The 20,243-nt window shown below is 42.7% G+C and overlaps 1 protein-coding gene across 1 annotated transcript in view; it reads right to left on the bottom strand.

Annotated features, from left to right (window-relative positions):
* The window catches only part of DYNC2H1 (dynein cytoplasmic 2 heavy chain 1), a 1,714,832-nt gene that overhangs the window by 1,641,591 nt on the left and 52,998 nt on the right, over nucleotides 1-20,243 (bottom strand). The window contains exons 3-4 of the mRNA XM_085621461.1: nucleotides 12,237-12,375; nucleotides 12,009-12,127 (exon numbers count right to left, since the gene is read on the bottom strand). Coding sequence (XP_085477587.1) covers nucleotides 12,009-12,127; nucleotides 12,237-12,375 — 258 coding nt within the window. The remainder of the gene's footprint in view (nucleotides 1-12,008; nucleotides 12,128-12,236; nucleotides 12,376-20,243) is intronic.

The raw sequence follows: 20,243 nt of genomic DNA, 5'->3' as shown, positions 1-20,243 counted from the left end.
AAGTTGGACCACGGGAACATCCTCTATGCCAAGAACACCAAGCAACTCACTAGAAGACTACAAATCATCCAGAACACGACAGCCAAGACAGAGTACTGCACAGGCAAACTCAATCTGTATATTTCTTAGCTACACTTAGAATTGTTACAAGAGACTTAGAGGGTGTTCAGCTACAACCTAACCCATCTAGCCTGAGTGGTATATTGTCCATTCCAAATGTGACCTAACGTAAACAGTTTATGATTCAAAACCATATCCTTAATCAAAACAGAATAAGAATCTAGTGATCATGTACTAGAGAAACAAGCATTGGCTAAGCCAATAGGTCTTGCCTACAAAAGTGTTATTGGCTTTTTAATATATTTTTTTTTGGCCATATTGTACAGCCGTCCGGCTGAAAGTAGAAAAAAAAAAGAATTACAACGCAGCCAGCCTTGGCCACGTCATATAGTTGGTTTTTTTTCGCTGAAGGGGTGGGATGGCAGGAGGGAGGGAGGGAGAATAAGTGGAGGGCAACATAGAAAAGGAGTTTGTGGGGAAAAAAGCACGATGACGCAGCCAGCACTTAGTGTTTTTTGTTTACTACAGGGTGAGAAGCGGCTGGGGGCAAGCTGATGACAAAGGAAGGTGGAAGGGAGTGTCTGGGGACAAGCTGACAATAATGGAAGAAGAGAGGGAGGGCCGGCGACAAGCAGATGGACAATGGATGGTCAACGGAGGAAAACCATGGAAAGGGGCAAGTACATGGGGGAGAAAGCTGGAAAAGACGCACTCTTGTTGTGTGCTTAAAAAAAAAATGTCTACAAAAATTTGCAGTGGCAATACCCAAACATCGCATCCATTCTCTATGGGAGGGACAAACATAAGAACAGGAAGGAAGCCTACTGCAGCTGACCATTAAGAAGCAAGGAAAAATGAGTGACAATGAAGTCAACCAATGATGAGTCCTGAGAAAAACCTGAAAACATGGCTGTTTGATCGGGCCTAGACCCTCTTGGCACCTTTGCGTTTTTCTGTCATGCTCTGCTGCTAGCGCCGGGACACCTCCGTTGGAGGTAGCCGCGCGCTCTACAAATGCCAATAATAATAATAATAATAATAATAATGAGTAATGGACGGTCTCTAAGCCCACTGTTAGAAAACAAATAGTCTTGATGACACAGCGCATACACTGTCTGGGTGAGACCTAAAAAGCATTCTAATGATGGCACAGCATACACGAGCAAGAAGAGGACAAGGGTGTTGCTAGGTGCTTATACTATGGTGGGTCCCCCTACACCATTATAACTCTTTTTTAAAGGAAGTTTAATATTTTCTGTTACTTTTTGTAAATAAATACATCTCAACCACAGACTTTGTATTATGCCTTTCATATCCCAATCATGTTAAAACTATTTAAAAGCAATATTCAAGCACTGGGTAAATGCCTTGCAACTAACACAAACCATAAAACTAAGAGCTGGTTTGTGCAATTGATCCTATTGCTAGCTAAAAGATGTACTGCAATACACTGGTTAAGACCTAAGAACCAGACATTAGAGCACTGGGTTAAAGATGTCGCTGAATGGACTTTGGCAGAAGCAATCTGTATAAAACTTGTTATAACTGATGAAAATGTGTGGGAGGATGTCAATATCTGAAAAATGATGTCTAGGAACTTAATCTATCCACCTATCCACCTGATGACAGACTCCCATGAAGTTTTCCATGCAGCGTTATTTATTAAGTAAAACATTAACTGTATCCAAAAGTGACAGCATAAAGCGTGCAGCATAGGAATAGCAACCCAACATGTCTTTGTACCACATGTGATTTTGTTGACTCTATATGACTGCAGTGTGTTCTGCTATGCAAATTTCAATAAAATATGTCAGAAAATGGCTAAATGCTAGCCATCTCTCAAAGCTAGGAACACTTATCAATTGTCCTGCCCTACAATTTCCAGAAGTGTGTTGTATCATTACCCTTCCTCATCATGCAACTCTTTTAAACTTCGAACTGCTGGAGGTCTGGGTTGATGTGTAAAGAAACAGTTTATTTGTCATTTAGAAGCTGCCAATTCTCACCCAATAAAGAATTGTGCACGCTTAAGAACTAGATCCTGAATGGAACCATAAATTTGCCCTTTTCTGCAATATTTCTTTTTATTAGGATCTGAAAAAGCTTACAAATCCAAATATTTTAACATGGAGTCTTGCCTATGTAAATAGAGTGAATTATTCAAACAGATTCCAAGTCAAACAGTTAGAGGTGGAATAACAAAGGTACAAAGATGCTAGGGGACACAAAGGTGTACGTTGCCGACGTAGCCACACAGACCTGGCTACATCAAAACCAGGTCCTCAACCCCATCTGCCACTGCCCTCTGTATTCTCATTACGCTCCATATCATTGGTATGTCTTCTCCTCTCAATTGTCCAAACCTCATGATATCTCACACCAAGCAGAGTAGCAGATTATACTAGGGTTTAAAACCTTGCCCCTCCATACTCTCAAAGCTTAAAGCAGGATCGTGAGTATCTAGACTGGGAAAAGTGCTCTTCTAACGATTTTTAGAACTACACAAGTGGCACTCACCTACTTGTGTACAACCACGCATCAGAGCAAAATGCTTTCAAGATGGTGTGCACTATAGTTTTGCCATAATGACTTGCTCTACTTTTAGAGACTATGCTTTATGATATTTTGTAAAATGCTTTTCTCCTTTACATTGCTGACAATGTCAAAAGGGGTTTGATATTGTGGGAAACTACAGCACAAACTATTTTTAATTTGTGCCTGCTTTCTTAAAGAAGTCTCTGTATTAACTCAACATCTGTAAAAAAACAATCGGCCTCGTCTTTGGGACCTTATATGTATTTAGTTATGCAGCTCATTAGCCTGGGTGCTGAAACATCTACTGTTGTTTACATGGAGGGAAAGTAAGTACCAAACTGTGTGACACACCAGGTATTATTTTTGTTTTTTAAAACCTAAATAAAAAGCATTGTCAATTACAATGCCAATAGCTTAAACTCACGTAAATGCGAGACCTATTGCATTGCAAATGCTTGTTAAAACCGCATCAGCCACCCTGGCAAGGTCAATGAATGTATGAAACCATTTTCTGAGTGATTTTAACATTCTAACCTTCACTTCAAGTCCATGTTGATAGGGTTCTCTTCTGCAAATTGACAATTTCTTACATGGGGTCAGATCTACTTCCGGTTCTCTAACAGAGAAGAAGGATACTGTCGGCATACAAATACGACAAGAGTTTATTTTAGGTAAATGCTGTGCCTCTATGTGAATGGAATTCACATAGCATGAAGGCAAGTGGCTCGAGCATGATGGCGAAAAGGAAGGTCATTGTGGACAGGCCAGCCGAATGCTCTGAGTGAGGAAATCTCACTGTTAACTCGCACCTTAACAGGTTGGGGGTATCTGAAAGTAATCGCCCAGAGCAAGTGGGATGGCAGAAAGATATATTGCAAAAAGAGTGACAGATTTTTTCTGCTTTAAGAAACACTGCCAAGGACGCCTAGAATAACAAAATGTCTTGTATGAAGATGAGGGACTTGTTTTCCTTGAAGATCCAGAGTGGTCCTGTCCAGGGGTACTTCGAATATTTAGCCAGTTTCACAGGCTTCCCAATTTAGCTAAATCCACAATCTCACAAAGTCTCCAGTGGGCACACAACCTCAATGTTGTCAGAGAGGGCTTTCAATTTTCGGGAATCTTCATGATGATGGATAGATCCAGCGCATGGCAAAATAACATACAGCTGCCAATAGATAGACATGATCATAGCATTTTCTTCCCCTCTTCCACTATCTCTAATGGGCAAGGTGACTATTGTCAAGCAGGTTTCATTGCCATGAATACTTTATCAGCTCCAAATCTTTCTACATGAGATACCACGTAGACTATATGCGACGCAACTCCCCGTGCAGGGTGTTTTTTTGTGGAACCAAGGACCCCCCCAGAAAAGCCTTTGTGAAATGTTTCAAGTCACAATATGATGGAGGAACTGGATCAGCAGACAATGTTTTATACTACAGGCCAGCCTACTACATTATAGTTAACAAGTGGCTATAAAACACAGAATCAGACCCTGTGTTTGTGACAGAAAGGTTGGTAATGAAAGATTCCGACCAGCTCTCCTATTTCCTGCCATGCAGACGAGGATCGGTTTATGGTGTGAAACACTGAAAGCATTGGGACGGCAGATCAAATTGATGAAAGATGCCCCTTTATGGTTGCAAGTGTTGTGGGTCAGGATTGAACATTGCAGGAATTCAGGCGAGTGGGAAAATATTGGGATATCTAAATTGGGCGTTGTGATATCTGGGACTATTTTCCACTGCTCTGAGATTTTTCAGAGAGAATTAGTGCACATAAAAGCCTGATCTCTTAGTATCTTCAATTAAAACATGCACTCGGCCCTCATATGACTGATCTATCCAAACTCCCAGATGTCAACCCAATAGAGCCAGATGACTGATGGTGGGATGAAGAAACATAAAATCTTCCAAGTATACCGCTCACTCATAATTCACACCCCAGAGTCTTTTGATAAACTCAGACTTCTGTGGGAAAGTGACATGGGGAGATGACAGAGAAAAAGTGGCAAGTGAGCCAAAATTGCTGTAGTGTTAATCACCAATAGCATTAAAATCCAGAATAATCAAAATAAAGGACCTATGCCACACATACCTCACTTGTTCGAGGCTCTGGAATTATGGCCAAATAAGAATATTGCTGTAAGATAAGATACTTTTCGGAGGGGTTTCATCGCACACAGGGTGAAGTGTTTGGATAGAAACTAAAAGAAAATCCAAAACTCCCCTGTTGCATACAGCGATTGATTTACATATGAATAGATATTACGATTTTATGAAAAGGATTGGTCACAGTTACAAAAAAACATTGCCAGAAACTGGCAGAATTTCGAACCTCCATCTTTGGATTTATAGAAGAAAGGGCTGGATAGCAGTATGAGCTTAGAGTTTGCAATATATAGATCGAGAGGCTAAAATATCAAACCCTAACCTTTTGATACATCATTCAGATGTGGAGTATGTATGTAATGGTCTTACAGTTATTGTGCCCGTTTGTGCTGTAACTTTACGGAAATGCCACTATATATTGAGATCCCATTGCATTTTGAACAAAATATCAGTAAAAATGTTTACTTAAAAGAAAACCAGTGTCCTGCCGGCTGCAAGCTAGGTTAGCATGTGCAGATTGTTTGAAGTGGCCCTACCACAAATGAAGCCAGCCTGATCCAGAGGACAAGTCTAGGCATCAAGGGATCAGAGGATTCTACCTGTTCACAATCACAAATGTGAGAGTCGTGTTTACCTTATATAAGGGAGAGGGGTCTATAGCTAGACTACTGGGTGCTAGCTGTGCCAGGCTTTAAAAGAGTAACTATTATTGCATTTCTCCTTGTAGAGGAAAGGTCTCATTTTCAAGTGCCGTCGTAAACATGGTCAAATTGTGTGATGCCATGACATCAATGAGCTCCTTGCAGCTTTCAGCTCATCTGAACCCATCGACTATACCCTAGGCAGTCCTTTTGTAGTTCCTCTAATCTCAGATACCTTTAGACAATCTGACCATGACTGCATAGACACACTGTCAAACTATTCCAGTCAGTGCCAAATTGCCTAGTAATGCATCAAACCTTCAGTGAAGCCCTATAGAAACCCAAAGCCTCACACTGAACAATATGAGGGAGGGTAATTTTATGATAATATACCAGTACTTGCAAATTGTTCTATGCAACACCAACAAGACAGAAGTAGTGATCTTTGGCAAGAACACCTCACCATGGGACTCCAACTGGTGACAGGCCAAACTCTGACTCACACCCATACCCATCAACCACACCAGGAACCTCAGAATAATCATCAACAGCAAACTGACATGACCACACAAGTCAGAGTTGTCACTGCATCCTGCTTCCACACCCTAAAGATGCTCAGAAAAATCTTCACATGGCTCCCAAGCAACACTGGAAAAACTATCACTCATGCCCTAATCACCAGTAAGTTGGACCACGGGAACATCCTCTATGCCAAGAACACCAAGCAACTCACTAGAAGACTACAAATCATCCAGAACACGACAGCCAAGACAGAGTACTGCACAGGCAAACTCAATCTGTATATTTCTTAGCTACACTTAGAATTGTTACAAGAGACTTAGAGGGTGTTCAGCTACAACCTAACCCATCTAGCCTGAGTGGTATATTGTCCATTCCAAATGTGACCTAACGTAAACAGTTTATGATTCAAAACCATATCCTTAATCAAAACAGAATAAGAATCTAGTGATCATGTACTAGAGAAACAAGCATTGGCTAAGCCAATAGGTCTTGCCTACAAAAGTGTTATTGGCTTTTTAATATATTTTTTTTTGGCCATATTGTACAGCCGTCCGGCTGAAAGTAGAAAAAAAAAAGAATTACAACGCAGCCAGCCTTGGCCACGTCATATAGTTGGTTTTTTTTCGCTGAAGGGGTGGGATGGCAGGAGGGAGGGAGGGAGAATAAGTGGAGGGCAACATAGAAAAGGAGTTTGTGGGGAAAAAAGCACGATGACGCAGCCAGCACTTAGTGTTTTTTGTTTACTACAGGGTGAGAAGCGGCTGGGGGCAAGCTGATGACAAAGGAAGGTGGAAGGGAGTGTCTGGGGACAAGCTGACAATAATGGAAGAAGAGAGGGAGGGCCGGCGACAAGCAGATGGACAATGGATGGTCAACGGAGGAAAACCATGGAAAGGGGCAAGTACATGGGGGAGAAAGCTGGAAAAGACGCACTCTTGTTGTGTGCTTAAAAAAAAAATGTCTACAAAAATTTGCAGTGGCAATACCCAAACATCGCATCCATTCTCTATGGGAGGGACAAACATAAGAAGAGGAAGGAAGCCTACTGCAGCTGACCATTAAGAAGCAAGGAAAAATGAGTGACAATGAAGTCAACCAATGATGAGTCCTGAGAAAAACCTGAAAACATGGCTGTTTGATCGGGCCTAGACCCTCTTGGCACCTTTGCGTTTTTCTGTCATGCTCTGCTGCTAGCGCCGGGACACCTCCGTTGGAGGTAGCCGCGCGCTCTACAAATGCCAATAATAATAATAATAATAATAATAATGAGTAATGGACGGTCTCTAAGCCCACTGTTAGAAAACAAATAGTCTTGATGACACAGCGCATACACTGTCTGGGTGAGACCTAAAAAGCATTCTAATGATGGCACAGCATACACGAGCAAGAAGAGGACAAGGGTGTTGCTAGGTGCTTATACTATGGTGGGTCCCCCTACACCATTATAACTCTTTTTTAAAGGAAGTTTAATATTTTCTGTTACTTTTTGTAAATAAATACATCTCAACCACAGACTTTGTATTATGCCTTTCATATCCCAATCATGTTAAAACTATTTAAAAGCAATATTCAAGCACTGGGTAAATGCCTTGCAACTAACACAAACCATAAAACTAAGAGCTGGTTTGTGCAATTGATCCTATTGCTAGCTAAAAGATGTACTGCAATACACTGGTTAAGACCTAAGAACCCGACATTAGAGCACTGGGTTAAAGATGTCGCTGAATGGACTTTGGCAGAAGCAATCTGCATAAAACTTGTTATAACTGATGAAAATGTGTGGGAGGATGTCAATATCTGAAAAATGATGTCTAGGAACTTAATCTATCCACCTATCCACCTGATGACAGACTCCCATGAAGTTTTCCATGCAGCGTTATTTATTAAGTAAAACATTAACTGTATCCAAAAGTGACAGCATAAAGCGTGCAGCATAGGAATAGCAACCCAACATGTCTTTGTACCACATGTGATTTTGTTGACTCTATATGACTGCAGTGTGTTCTGCTATGCAAATTTCAATAAAATATGTCAGAAAATGGCTAAATGCTAGCCATCTCTCAAAGCTAGGAACACTTATCAATTGTCCTGCCCTACAATTTCCAGTAGTGTGTTGTATCATTACCCTTCCTCATCGTGCAACTCTTTTAAACTTCGAACTGCTGGAGGTCTGGGTTGATGTGTAAAGAAACTGTTTATTTGTCATTTAGAAGCTGCCAATTCTCACCCAATAAAGAATTGTGCACGCTTAAGAACTAGATCCTGAATGGAACCATAAATTTGCCCTTTTCTGCAATATTTCTTTTTATTAGGATCTGAAAAAGCTTACAAATCCAAATATTTTAACATGGAGTCTTGCCTATGTAAATAGAGTGAATTATTCAAACAGATTCCAAGTCAAACAGTTAGAGGTGGAATAACAAAGGTACAAAGATGCTAGGGGACACAAAGGTGTACGTTGCCGACGTAGCCACACAGACCTGGCTACATCAAAACCAGGTCCTCAACCCCATCTGCCACTGCCCTCTGTATTCTCATTACGCTCCATATCATTGGTATGTCTTCTCCTCTCAATTGTCCAAACCTCATGATATCTCACACCAAGCAGAGTAGCAGATTATACTAGGGTTTAAAACCTTGCCCCTCCATACTCTCAAAGCTTAAAGCAGGATCGTGAGTATCTAGACTGGGAAAAGTGCTCTTCTAACGATTTTTAGAACTACACAAGTGGCACTCACCTACTTGTGTACAACCACGCATCGGAGCAAAATGCTTTCAAGATGGTGTGCACTATAGTTTTGCCATAATGACTTGCTCTACTTTTAGAGACTATGCTTTATGATATTTTGTAAAATGCTTTTCTCCTTTACATTGCTGACAATGTCAAAAGGGGTTTGATATTGTGGGAAACTACAGCACAAACTATTTTTAATTTGTGCCTGCTTTCTTAAAGAAGTCTCTGTATTGACTCAACATCTGTAAAAAAACAATCGGCCTCGTCTTTGGGACCTTATATGTATTTAGTTATGCAGCTCATTAGCCTGGGTGCTGAAACATCTACTGTTGTTTACATGGAGGGAAAGTAAGTACCAAACTGTGTGACACACCAGGTATTATTTTTGTTTTTTAAAACATAAATAAAAAGCATTGTCAATTACAATGCCAATAGCTTAAACTCACGTAAATGCGAGACCTATTGCATTGCAAATGCTTGTTAAAACCGCATCACCGGCAAGACCCGGCCCACTTAAAGCGCTGTATACATGCCAACATGTATTGTGTAATGTAACTGTTAGCATGCACGGTGATAAAGTGACGTGATCAGTCAAGCCCCCTTTCGTACCACTAGTAAAAATAAGCATTTGTGAAAGCATGTGTTGGCGCCACCAAGCCAGGCTATTGGCTTTGTCAAGTGCTCCCTTTTATTAGCAAGTGTCCCAGTTATACACATTATCTCCATTATATGAGTATTTATCCAAATTCAATAGGTTTGAGGTTGCTGATATTTTCATCATTGGTTAATTAATTTAACTTATTTGTTGGTATACCTGGTATCTTTTGGATTCTAATGGGGGTAAATACTTCACTAATAATGGATTTTTATGGTTATCAAATAATATAGAACGTGGTTGTGTCCTTTTCAAGCAGTTGTCAAAGGAAGAGAAGTTTTGAATCCGGGGACCAATTTTCAGAGGCCACTAAAGTGAAGCAGAGTCGCCTGGGGCGCTAATGTTGCTGAGGCAAGACAGAGAGCAAGGGTAAAAGTGGACATATAGCACAGTTGTGGTAGTATATGAGGGATGTGCAAGGGGGGGGAGGGGTCACTGTTAGGCTAATGGAGCAAGACTTCGAAGAGTAGCAATTGGGTCATTGCGAGATGGCACAAGATGCATAGCATCAGGTCTACAAAACTAAATGCATAGTGCTAAAAGAAAAGACTCTGAAGTACGAACAGGGCAGATGAGACTATACACTGGGGTCCCAACCAAACAGAAGCTCCAGAAGAGGAGAGAGTGCATGTATCAGCTAACATAATCAAGATTAACCAGACCCCACCCAATGAATAGGCACTTCTGTGGCAAACTATTCGAAATATGAAGTTATGCAATTTTGTCCAGGGCGAGCTTTTAACACATCTTATATTTTAAAGGTAAATATGCACAAAGAAAAAAGTATTCAATAATTTTACAAGTATCCCAAAAGTAACAAATAATTTAAAATGTAGTACGGTTAAACTACAGAGCAAAAAGCGTAGAAAATATACTGGGGAAGTAGTAGAATCTCTTGATTGGTCCATGCGCAGGATACTTCATTATTGAGAAGCTATCACTCACATCCCGTTCTGTTTCACTCTGTTAGCCGCCATGCCGTGTCTCTGTGGAGTTCCAATTCCCCCAAAGCAGAGCATGATGGGGGCATGTCCACTGATACGTAATCAAGGTTAACCAGACCCCGCACCGTGAAAAGGCACTCCTGTGGCAAACTCTTTGAAATGTACAGTTACGAGATTTCTTCAGAGGGTGAGCTTTTAGCGCATCATATAGTTAAAAGGCAACAATGTCATAGAAAAAAAGTACTCAATAACGTGACAAGTACTTACTTTGACCTTCATCCTCGGCAGCCCCTTGCGCTCGCCCATGCCCGCCTTCACGCGCCTCCGCACCATGCCCGTGCCGTTACTGTTCCCAATTTATGCTCCGCTTACAGCCGAGGAGCGTTGTTGCTTTTTTACGGATTGGACACACGTCCGGATCACCAGCTTAATAGCTCGGTGCTGCGTTACCCCGGCTTTCTTTAATCACTAACATGGCCAAGTCAAACGGCAAACTATCCTTTTCAAAGGCATCGGGGTGGCACTAATGCAGGGCATTTGCCGCTTAGAATGCCAGCCCCAGATAAACAGACAGCGCATGGTGGGGACGGGGGGCCTGGGTGCTATGCGCACGCAAAGAAAGTGCAGGAATTGGAGTGTGGGTTGGAGGGGCACCGGGGTGGCACTAATGCAGGGCATTTGCCGCTTAGAATGCCAGCCCCGGATAAACAGACAGCGCATGGCGGGGGGATGCTGGGGGCTATGCGCACGCAAATAAAGTGCAGGAATTGGAGTGCGGGTGGGAGGAACCGAGAAGGACGGACTGAGGGGGTGAGGTTGCCGCTGAGAATTCCAGCCCCGGATAACCAGACAGAGCTTGGTGGGGGGGCTATGCGCACGCAAAGAAAGTGCAGGAACGAGAGTGCGGGTGGGAGGGGCCGAGAAGGATGGACTGGGAGGGGGGTGAGGTAGGGGAATAAAATAGTGCCTGAAGTAAAGGGGTCAGTAGCCGTGGCAGGATACAAATGACGACATGGTCATCATAAGGCGGAACTAACAAGCATAAAACCTATGGGATGGCTGCATTGAGGAAATAAGCCAATAAGAAATATGGGCGGAGCGGAGCTTCCACGTAGCTTCTCCACTAAAGTGTATACTGCATGCCTCGCAAAGTGAGCAGCGCATGCGCTGCAACGCTAGCCGAGGCCTAATGAAGCCTCGAATGACTAATCACTGTCCAAGAAAATAAGCAGGTGAGACAGAATCTGCTTGGCTCAATCATTTTAAAACAAAAATCTAAAGATCTGCCTAGGTGAAGGTCATTAAAAGCATGAACATTCACAAAAAGGTTGCTTTGGACTGTGCAGTGATCGGTACATCAATGGCCCACACCATCAATGCAAATTATTGCCTATGTTAGAGGTGCGTATTCTGATGTGCTGTCTTGTTGGTTTTGGCACACTAGTGGGCCTATTATAGGGAGTCCTGCATAAAAACAGAATATATTCGATGAGGAGTCTGGTGAATGAGAAGCTCCGCAGAAATCTCTGCCAGAAATAAAGGTACCCTGAGAATAAGGCTTACACATACTTCATGTTTAAGACCATGTACATAAGAAAAACCTAACAAACAAAACATGTAGCCTTTTTAAAAAAGGGTAAGCCTTAACAGATATTCCAATTATGAGTTTGTGCTAAACAGGATAACAGCGGGTAAATACTTCAGATTAGTTTTTCGACTAACATCCCTTTATACCTGCAATCCATAAGGGGAGGAGAGTTTCAGCCTAATCCCACCCAAGTAAGGTTGAATTTAATAAATTACCTTTGCAACATTTTGAAAAAGTACTGTAAAATGGCTGGCCCTCTCTTTGTTACTGGATTTAGTTGAGGTTTGTGCAAGCTCAGTCCAAAACTGGAACTCATCACTTGGAGTAAGTATACCTGCCAAACAGAAGAAAGTGTTAGTGAAACAAAAAAGCACAAAAAACCCAAAAAACAAAAAGGTCTGTACTCAAGCTTAGGCCAGAAGTGAATTTACAATGGTATTTACCAAGTATGTCATCTTCTCCTCTGAACTTGCTTCCCAAGTAGCTAGGATCCGACCTTCTTAGAACAATGCCCAAACCAGCCTCCAGTTCACCCAAAAGGGACTGTAGTTTAGGGTCAAAATTTCGGCTCCATTTTTCATCCTATAAACAAATTTGATGCTTTTTATTTTTAGTAGCCATTGTCTAATAGTCACAGAAAGGAGAAAAACATTGCATTGGGAATTAACATAGAAGATGGGGCTACTAATATTAATTACATTTTAAATGTAGTCATATTCATACAGATATAAGTTGTACAGTACCACATGATAAGTCTTGCAGGACCTTAAGGCAATTCTGCTTGTAGTATACAAATGCAACATAAAAATGTACACCATCACTGATCACACAAACTTAAGGGAAGGGTGTATGTTGCCTTTCTGTCTCCTCCCCCTACTTGGGAGGAGAAATGTGACTAACAATAACCACTCCAGAAAAAAGGGGGTAACAGTCACTCAGCAATGAACGTTCCTAAATGAAATGGCTCTGCACCAGGAAGTGAGAAACTGATAACTACTCCCTTGAAACTCCTGCTCCCAAAAATGAGAACGGTACCCTGTGAGGGGGATGAGGGGGAACCAGATAGATCTGTAAACCCGGAATCCCAGTCCCAAGATCACCTGCAGTTCTCACCAATATCAGGATTGCCTGCAGGTTGACAACCTAAGTTGCAGGAGAACCACGCTGGGTGACTTGGATCAGGACCACCAGTGGGACCTTTCAGTAATCCAGCTGGTTTCTCAAACACCTGAAAAGAGAAACCAACTCTTAACCAATTTGTGGAAGTGAAAGGAGCTCCTCCCTGGTAACTTCACCTGAAGACACACTAGGAGATGACACTGGCTCTTTCTTCTTAAAGAACCCAGAGCTCTTCACCCCTTAACTTGTTGAGGCATTTTGACAACATTTGGTATAGAGGTCTCCTTAGGATGGGGGGCTGGTGCAATGGATTTGCAATTCTGTATTATGTTTATTTCTGTAAATTGTTTTATTGAAAGATTTCAAAGAAGGAAAACCATTACATCTTGTTTGTTAGACAAACCGCAACAATGATATGTCAATAGTTTTTATTTATTTAGGAGTTTTATTTAGCGCTAGCCAGACCCGAGGGTATCGGAGCGCTTTACAACATAAGTAATGGTGAAATCAGTCAAAGAAAAACAATATTATAAATATTGAGTCATGGCGAATTAAAAGTCTGAGAATATAGTATCACATTATTAGCATGAAAATGCATTATATAGGAGTTGTATACAAATTGATTTGTGTGAGGACCTTTTTCGAGGGGGGAGGCCCAAGTACCGTTTGGGTGGTGGGTGAGGTAGAAGTTTTAATGCTCAGGTGACTGAGTGCTGCAGTGTGCAGGAGTTTGCGTTTGGGCAGCGTCTATCCATTAGGAAGGGATCGGTTGAGGAAGAGGTCTTTGAGTTGTCTTTTGAAGTTTACAAAGGAGGGGGTGGTCCTGATATGGACTGGGATGGAGTTCCAGAATTTTGGTGCATTTCCCGAGAAAGATCGAGATGCAGTTTTTTGTTTGCGAGTTCTCGGGGGGATGAGGAGTAGAGTGTTGCTACTCCTGAGGCTACTTGTCTGGATTGCTTTTTTGAGTTTCGCGGCCAGGTAGGCAGGTTTTCCGGTGTGTAGAGCTTTGTGTGTGAGACAGGCAGTTCTGAAGTTCGCACGCATTTCTATTGGGAGCCATTTTAGTTCTCTGAGTGCAAGCGAGATGTGTTCAAATTTATTTACTCCGGTGACCATTCTGGCTGCTGCATTCAGAGTTGCTCTGAGGGAAGCCAGGTGGGATTTTGCTGCTCCTGTGAGGGTTGCATTCCCATAGTCCAGGCTGGACAGCACTAGGGCTTGGGTAGCTTGTTTAAGGTAATTTGGAGGGATGAAGGGCTTGATTTTATTGAGCAGTTTGAGGTTGAGGAAGGCGTCCTTGGCAGAGTTTTTGATGTGTTTGGCCATGTCTAAGTTTGGGTCCAGTGTGATTCCCAGTGATTTCACTGAGTCGGCCAGGGTGAGATTGCAGTTGAGAGCATCAATAGCTTTCAGCCATTCTGTGATTTGGGGGTTCTGCTCCTTGTTGGAAATTAGAAAGATTTCTGTTTTGTCTTGGTTGAGTTTCAAGTGATTTGAGTGGTAGCCAGTGTTGGACTCCTATTAAAGTGTCATTTAGTCTTTGGATGTCGTCCATGGAAGAGGTTTCGAGATAGATCTGGGTGTCGTCCGCATAGAGGTGGAAGGGGATGTTGGATTTTTTGAGTATGGCGGTGAGGGGTTCCATGTAGATGTTGAAGAGTTGTGGGGAGAGAACCAATCCTTGGGGTACACCCCTGTTGACCGGACGTAGGTCAGACAGGAAGTTGTTGATTTTTATCTTTTGGGTGCGCTTCTGTAGAAAGGAGGTGAACTACTGTAAGACCACCTCGTCCGCTCCCACCCTCTCTTGTAGTACCTTAATGAGTAATTTGTGGTCAACCGTGTCGAAGGCTGCCGATAGGTCTAAGAGTATGAGTAGACAGCATTGGTCGTTGTCTAGAGAGTTGTGGATGTCATCTATGACGTTCAGGCTCGCTGTCTCTGTGCTGCATCCTTTTCTGAAACCCTATTGGTGAGGGTCTAGGAGTTTATTGCAGTCCATGTGTTGGGTGAGTTGGAGGAGAGCACACCTTTGCAGCATTTTAGCTAGGAAAGGAAGGTTGGAGACGGGTCTGAAGTTGTTCAGATCATTTGCGTCTGAGCCCGGTTTCATTAGCAGAGGTGTGACTTGTCCGATTTTGAGACAGTCAGACAGGACTCCAGTTCTCAGGGAGCTATTTATAATCTTGGTCCAGATCGGTGCTAGGGTGAGATTGATCTTTTTGGCCAGTTGGGACGGAATGGGGTCCGAGACGTGAGTTGAGGGAGTCAGACTAGCAATCATTATTGCTATCTCAGCTTCAGAGATGGGGTTGAACGATTTCTATTTGTTTGGGTGGTGCTTGGGTGTGGTAGCTTCTGTCTCAGTGAGTGAGGTACTGTCAGGGTGGCAGGGGTGGACGTCCAGGGAGAGTTCAATCTTTGTGATTTTATCATCGAAGAAATTGGCAAAGTTCTCACATAGGATTTTGGAGGCCTGCACAGTGGGTGCAGGGGGCTTTGAAGTTTGTTGTCTGATGACATTGAAGAGTTCTTTCGGCCTGTTTTTGTGTTGTCAAGGGTCCTACAAAAGAAGGACTTTTTTTCGTTCTTGATGTGCTTATTGTATGCCCTACGAACTGATTTGAGTCGATTAAGAAGGATTATGGACGGATTGTTCCGCCAGAGTCTTTCTGCAGCTCTAAGCTGTCTTCTTTCAGAGTTAATGTCAGAGTTGAATCAGGATCTAGAAGGGGTGTTTCTGACTCTTTTCTTTTTCATGGGGGCTAATTGGTCCATGACAGAGGTCATATTTGTATTGTATTGTGAGGTTAGTTCTGTTGTAGAGAGGTTGTCTGTGGTGATGGGGAAGAGCGCGCTTACCTTTTCCTCCAAGTCCCTAAGAGGAATTTATTTTAGGTTTCTCGCCCAGTGGGGGGAGGGTTCTTGCGTGTGTGGCAGGCATTGGGTAGTTTGGTTGATGTGGAATATAATTAAATGGTGGTCTGACCAGTCCACCGGCAGGATGTGGTCGATAGTTACTGTGTCTGCTTGGGCTATGATGGCATCCAGGATTGATCCTCTGTTATGTGTTTGTTCTGTACAGTGTTGGGTAAGACTGGTGTTGTGCAGCAGTCCATTCAAGGTTTGGATCATCAAGTTGCTTTCCTCATTCCATTGTAGGTTGAGGTCACCAAGAATTAGGCTGTTGGAGTCCCAGAGTGCACAGTGAGTTATCAGGTCGGAGAGGTGTTCACCGAATGCGGTGGTGTTGCCAGGTGGATGGTAGAGGAGATGGCATAGTAGAGTTTTGTTTTCCCTCATCTTAATGTTGGCAGTTAGGCATTCAAATGAGTTATAGTTGAAGGAGTCAATTTCCGTTACATTGATGCTGTCCTTGTGTATGATTGCAGTACCCCCACCTCGTTTGATTTTTCAGTTTTTGTTAATGATTGAGAAGCCTGGGGTACAAGCATGTACATGGATGGGGCAGAGAACTCATTGAGCCATGTTTCAGTAATGAACATGATGTCTATATCGTGTTCAAGGATGCTTTCTCCCAGTTCGGTAGCATGTTTCGTGGTCAATCTGCAGTTAGTGAGTAGGCATTTGATGTTGATCTCCTCGTTGTTGAGATTCTTCGTTAGGGGGGCCATGGGAATAGAGGAGAGGAAAGCTGGTGGTCTTGGCGTTCTGGGTGGGGAGCGGTCTCTACCGAATCCGGTGATAACCTGGATCTTGGAGTTAGGGGTGATAGTAGGGTGGATATGTCATATGAGGTGGCAAGTTACATTGCCTCTCTCATGGGCATTGGGGTTTTTGTTCTATTAGGTCTCTGTGATTGGTTCGCGAGGGGCGTTGTTTTTCCAGCTGTTCCATTGAGCCTTTAGAGGTCTTGGGTCTTTCGTGTTGATATTTTTGGGTGTGAGGTGTGGGCGTTGCTGAGAATTCCGGTGTGAGGTGAGCCTAAGTATGATTTTGTTGAGACCCACTATTACCGTTTCTAGCTGACTTTCCAGTAGAGCGAGTCTCTGATTTGTCTACCAGGAGGTACAGTTACATAAACAATACAATGTCGGCCATATTCAAAAAAGAAAACAAGATGATGATGAGAAAACAAACATTAAGGAAAACCTAAACTACTAAACTTTCCTTTACAACTATTGTAACCCCCCACCAAGACTTTCTGTACCAGCCATCTAAACCGTCAGTACCCACAAGATTTTTTATACCAATCTAACTAGTTCTCCGGGACCCACAAGCCTTTCCATACCAAATCGAGGCCTCTAATACCTGCTGTGGGTGTTCCCCTGCAAAAACTAAAATAATCTATTACACACCAGCCCCCATCCTTAGAATACCTCTAAACCAAATGGGTTGAAATGTATGGACACAGCACCGCAAGGGAAACAAGCATTTGCAATGCAATAGGTCTCGCAATTACATTATTTTGAGCTATTGACATTGTAAATGGCAATGCCTTTAAAAAAATTAAAAGGCATTGTTATTTACAATACCAAAAGCAACACCTATTGGATTTACGCGAGTTTAAGCTATTGGCATTGTAAATGACAATGCCTTTTATTTATGTTTTAAAAACCACAACATAAATAAAAGGAATTGTCATTTACAATGCCAATAGCTCAAACTCGCGAAATGCATGACCTATTGCATTGCAAATGCTTGTTCCTGAATGATCTCAGCTCTTTGGGTACAAGAGGGTGGCTTGCTTTGTTGTTGTCAGACAGCAAGCTGTGATTACAGTAATTAGCAACCTACTTCCTCTGAGGAGTTCAAAGAGAAGGATAAGGGGGCAACATGGGGGCTGGGTGCTTTGACACCGTCTCAATATCCCCTTTGATCAGCAATGACTTTTTTTGCTCTTTCTTCTTTGCTGCTTTACTGGATCCTTGACAAGACCTAACAATTTTCCACGAGGAAGGTTGTAGTATCATTACAGTTTTGCGTTTCTTTTGCAGTCTACCAAGGCACTGCTTATGGCATACATCGCCACAGAAAGAGTACTTTATTATGAAATTGTGATCACAAAGTTTAATCATTTCATGTTAGATATATTTATGCAACTGCAGATTAAATGTGACTGGGGTATATACCAGTGGGTGATTGTATACGTGACATGCGTGAAAGCTGAGCTCACCCTAACAATGGTGTAGTAGTGTAGAGGCACGCACCGGAGCACCCTGGGTAAAAGCAGTAGTCCAAAAGATGCAATTTGTTCTCCAGTTTGGGCATCACAGGTCTGTCCGAGGACCGCGCAGCCGAACACATTCCGATGTGCGGTGCTACATGCAGCTTTTGTCCTGATCTGACGCCGGGAAGGAGTTCATGGTGATAGCGGCGAACCAGTCATTCATTCAAAGCGGGTAAACTTACCTAGGAGATGGGGGGCGGACATGATCCGATGTATTAGGCATAGCATTAAGGGGAGCCCCGGCGTGTGAAAAGCGAATCCCCACAGTTTTACCCCGGGTGATGGTGAGCTGCATTCTCCTTCTGGATGAATTCTTCCCCATCCACACAACCCCAGCTGTCCATTACCCGCTGCCCTGCACATGTTCGGAAGCTGAGACACTTCCTCCCTTGAATCCTGAGCTGTTCAAAGGGTCGAATCACTGAAAAGAGTGAAACCATGGGGCTAGAAAGAGGACTGGGCATTCAAAGAGGACAACGAAGAAACCAATTTCCTTTCATATAAATTATAAAGCAATAAATACCGTAAGATCAAAATCATTCTATGATGACTGGGAGGAGTGTGGCGTATTGGAGACGAAACGAGTAGCAAGCAATCAGCCCATTACCATAGGCTAGGAAATGGTAGTGTGCTATAACGAGAGCAGTTATGGGCAAGCAGGAAACAGCGTGAGACAATTTAAAGTGCCTGCTGCTCTTAGTATGTAAAAGTTAAAGCAGGCGCCGCGCAGAGTATTTAAAAGTTAAACGGGTGCCGCACTTAGTATACAAAAGTTCATGTGGGTGCTGCGCTGATTATGTAAAAGTTAAAGCACGGCGTTCATAAAGCGGGTGAAGCCATGAAAAGACTGCTGCAATGTGGAACAAAGCACATAATATATAACGAGTTATAAGAATATAACAAGCATTATGTATAACAAGTTATAAGAATATAACAAGGCATCAAACAGTGCTTGATTGTTACCGCTCTGTCTCCTTTGGGGACGGCCCATCCGGACTGGATCTCATGACTTGTTTATATAACACGCCTAATAAAGATAAGAAATTGCTTCACGACAGCCATGAAGCAGGCGATCCAGTCCGGATGGGCCATCTGAAAAGGAGAAAGGGCAGCGGCTACAAAACCCCATTTCCAATGGCAGGCCACCGTTTAGCATAAACGGTGATGCCAGCCAATGAAAATGAGGGGCAGGGCTTCGAGCCCCCTTCTCAAATCTCCTCTCTAACTTATGTCTCGCCGAGCGAGCAGCGCATGCGCTGCAACGCTAGGCGAGACCTACAAAGACAATGAACTTGAACAGTATATGCCACCTGATCTCTACAATTTTTTAAAAGGTGGCTTTCAAACCAAAGGTGTCCATACTCTTGCCATAGGTTTCTTCAAACAAACCTTGCTCATTCACCACTTGATTTTAAAATATTGGACTGGTGTTCAACCATATGTTTATTTAAAAAAGGTTCCCTAAACAGAATTGTTGATTACAACCAATGACTCAAAATACCAGGGTTTCATCACAGCAATATCCTTGTGCATTAAATCCTGCCTTTTCACTCACCCTATCTACACTGGTGAAGTTTTTCACACTTTCATGTTTGGAGCACTAAAGGCAGTTTTTTCAGATTACCATATCTGAGATTTTCTTTTAAAGTGTGCGAAATGTGTACATGCTATGCTCTTCTATACATGCAAAACGTAACTGTACAAAGATGTATGAGTAATTGTATGATTTAGCCACTTCATACAATAGATTTGACAGTACACATAGTGCCTCTAACTTAATAACAGAGAAGGCATATCTTTTTGTATACCCTGTCCTTTCTGGGGCACCACAGAAGAACAATATGCAAATGCCATGCCTTTGCAAGGGTTTATTGGGCTCTCCCCGTGCCATACTCTCCAGGCCCCGCAACTTTGACCATCTTACAAGGCACCTGTGTCATCAGCATAGTCACTGACCCTCTCCTGATGGAGCTCACTCATCTGCTGGGTCAGTCCACTGAAGATTGGGGGGGGAACGCTCTAGATTCCTCCCAGCAAGTCCATCCCTCTACTGTCCCTTAGAGGATATAAGGGGGGTAGCAACACAACCTAGAGAAACACTCTGTACACCTGAGTGCCAGCTGGAGTCAAAGTCCTT

The sequence above is a fragment of the Triturus cristatus genome, chromosome 8 (genome assembly GCF_964204655.1).
Source record: "Triturus cristatus chromosome 8, aTriCri1.1, whole genome shotgun sequence".
NCBI lineage: Eukaryota > Metazoa > Chordata > Amphibia > Caudata > Salamandridae > Triturus > Triturus cristatus.
The sequence above is the reverse complement of the archived record's forward strand: the minus strand, read 5'-3'. Positions and strand labels throughout refer to the sequence as shown.